Here is a 1,901-nt window from a genome sequence, read left to right on the forward strand (position 1 = left end):
AACGCAAATATGTGAATAACGCAAATATGCAAAAAACGCAAAACTCGGAAAATCAGAAAACCGCAAATACGGGAGAAGAGAATTTGGGGCACATTTTGACTAGAAGAAGAAATTGTTTGGTAGGATGGTTTGTGAGTAATGGGAAACACGCAGATATGGGAAAAACGCAGATATGGGAAAAACGCAGATTTGGGAAAGCACATTAAATATGAAAAATGCAAATATGCAAAAAACGCGAATATGAGAAAATCGCTAAAATTGGAAACTCGCAAATATGGCAGATGAAAATTTTGTTGCACAACATGAGTAAAAGGAATCGGTTGGTAGAATGGGTTCATGAGCAATGGGAAAAACGCAAATAGTGGAAAAATGCAAATAGGGCAGAAACGCAAATAGGGCAGAAACGCAAATAGGGGAGAAACGCAAATAGGGGAGAAACGCAAATAGGGGAGAAACGCAAATAGGGGAGAAACGCAAATAGTGGGGAAACGCAAATAGGGGAGAAACGCAAATAGGGGAGAAACGCAAATAGGGGAGAAACGCAAATAGTGGAGAAACGCAAATATGGGAAAAACCCAAATAAGGACAAAACGCAAATATGGGAAAAACGCATATATGGGAAAAACGCATATATGGGAAAAACGCATATATGGGAAAAACGCATATATGGGAAAAACGCATATGTGGGAAAAACGCAAATGTGGGAAAAACGCAAATGTGGGAAAAACGCAAATGTGGGAAAAACGCAAATGTGGGAAAAACGCAAATGTGGGAAAAACGCAAATGTGGGAAAAACGCAAATAGGGGAGAAACGCAAATAGGGGAGAAACGCAAATAGGGGAGAAACGCAAATATGGGAGAAACGCAAATAGGGGAGAAACGCAAATATGGGAGAAATGCAAATAGGGGAGAAATGCAAATAGGGGAGAAACGCAAATAGTGGGGAAACGCAAATAGTGGGGAAACGCAAATAGTGGGGAAACGCAAATACGGGAAAAACCCAAATATGGGAAAAACGCATATATGGGAAAAACGCATATATGGGAAAAACGCATATATGGGAAAAACGCATATATGGGAAAAACGCATATATGGGAAAAACGCATATATGGGAAAAACGCATATATGGGAAAAACGCATATATGGGAAAAACGCATATATGGGAAAAACGCATATATGGGAAAAACGCATATATGGGAAAAACGCATATATGGGAAAAACGTATATATGGGAAAAACGCAAATTTGGGAAAAACGCAAATTTGGGAAAAAGGCAAATGTGGGAAAAAGGCAAATGTGGGAAAAAGGCAAATGTGGGAAAAAGGCAAATGTGGGAAAAAGGCAAATATGGGAAAAACGAAAATATGGGAAAAACGAAAATATGGGAAAAACGAAAATATGGGAAAAACGAAAATATGGGAAAAACGAAAATATGGGAAAAACGAAAATATGGGAAAAACGAAAATAAGGGAAAAACGAAAATATGGGAAAAACGAAAACATGGGAAAAACGAAAATAAGGGAAAAACGAAAATATGGGAAAAACGAAAATATGGGAAAAACGAAAATATGGGAAAAACGAAAATATGGGAAAAACGAGAATATTGGGAAAACGACAATATGGGGAAAACGCATATATGGGAAAAAGGTAAATATGGGAAAATGGTAAATGTGTGAAAATGGCAAATATGGGAAAATGTCCAATATGGGAAAAACCAGAATGTGAGAAAATCGCTAATATTGGAAACTCGCAAATATTGCAGCAGAAAATTTTGTGGCAAAACATGAGTAGAAGGAATCAGTTGGTAGGATGGGTTCATAAATAATGGGAAAATGGCAGGTATGGGAAAATGGCTAATATGGGAAAATGACAGATATGGGAAAATGACAGATATGGGAAAAT

The 1,901-nt window shown here is 37.5% G+C and overlaps 1 protein-coding gene across 1 annotated transcript; it reads left to right on the forward strand.

The window, feature by feature from the left end:
* Nucleotides 1–1,006: 1,006 nt before the first annotated feature.
* Nucleotides 1,007–1,675, forward strand: LOC124771000. The gene has a single exon (XM_047249259.1). It carries the CDS (start codon nucleotides 1,007–1,009, stop codon nucleotides 1,673–1,675), a length of 669 nt encoding a protein of 222 aa, XP_047105215.1.
* Nucleotides 1,676–1,901: the final 226 nt, after the last annotated feature.

The sequence above is a fragment of the Schistocerca piceifrons genome, unplaced genomic scaffold (assembly GCF_021461385.2).
Source record: "Schistocerca piceifrons isolate TAMUIC-IGC-003096 unplaced genomic scaffold, iqSchPice1.1 HiC_scaffold_850, whole genome shotgun sequence".
NCBI classification, from domain to species: domain Eukaryota; kingdom Metazoa; phylum Arthropoda; class Insecta; order Orthoptera; family Acrididae; genus Schistocerca; species Schistocerca piceifrons.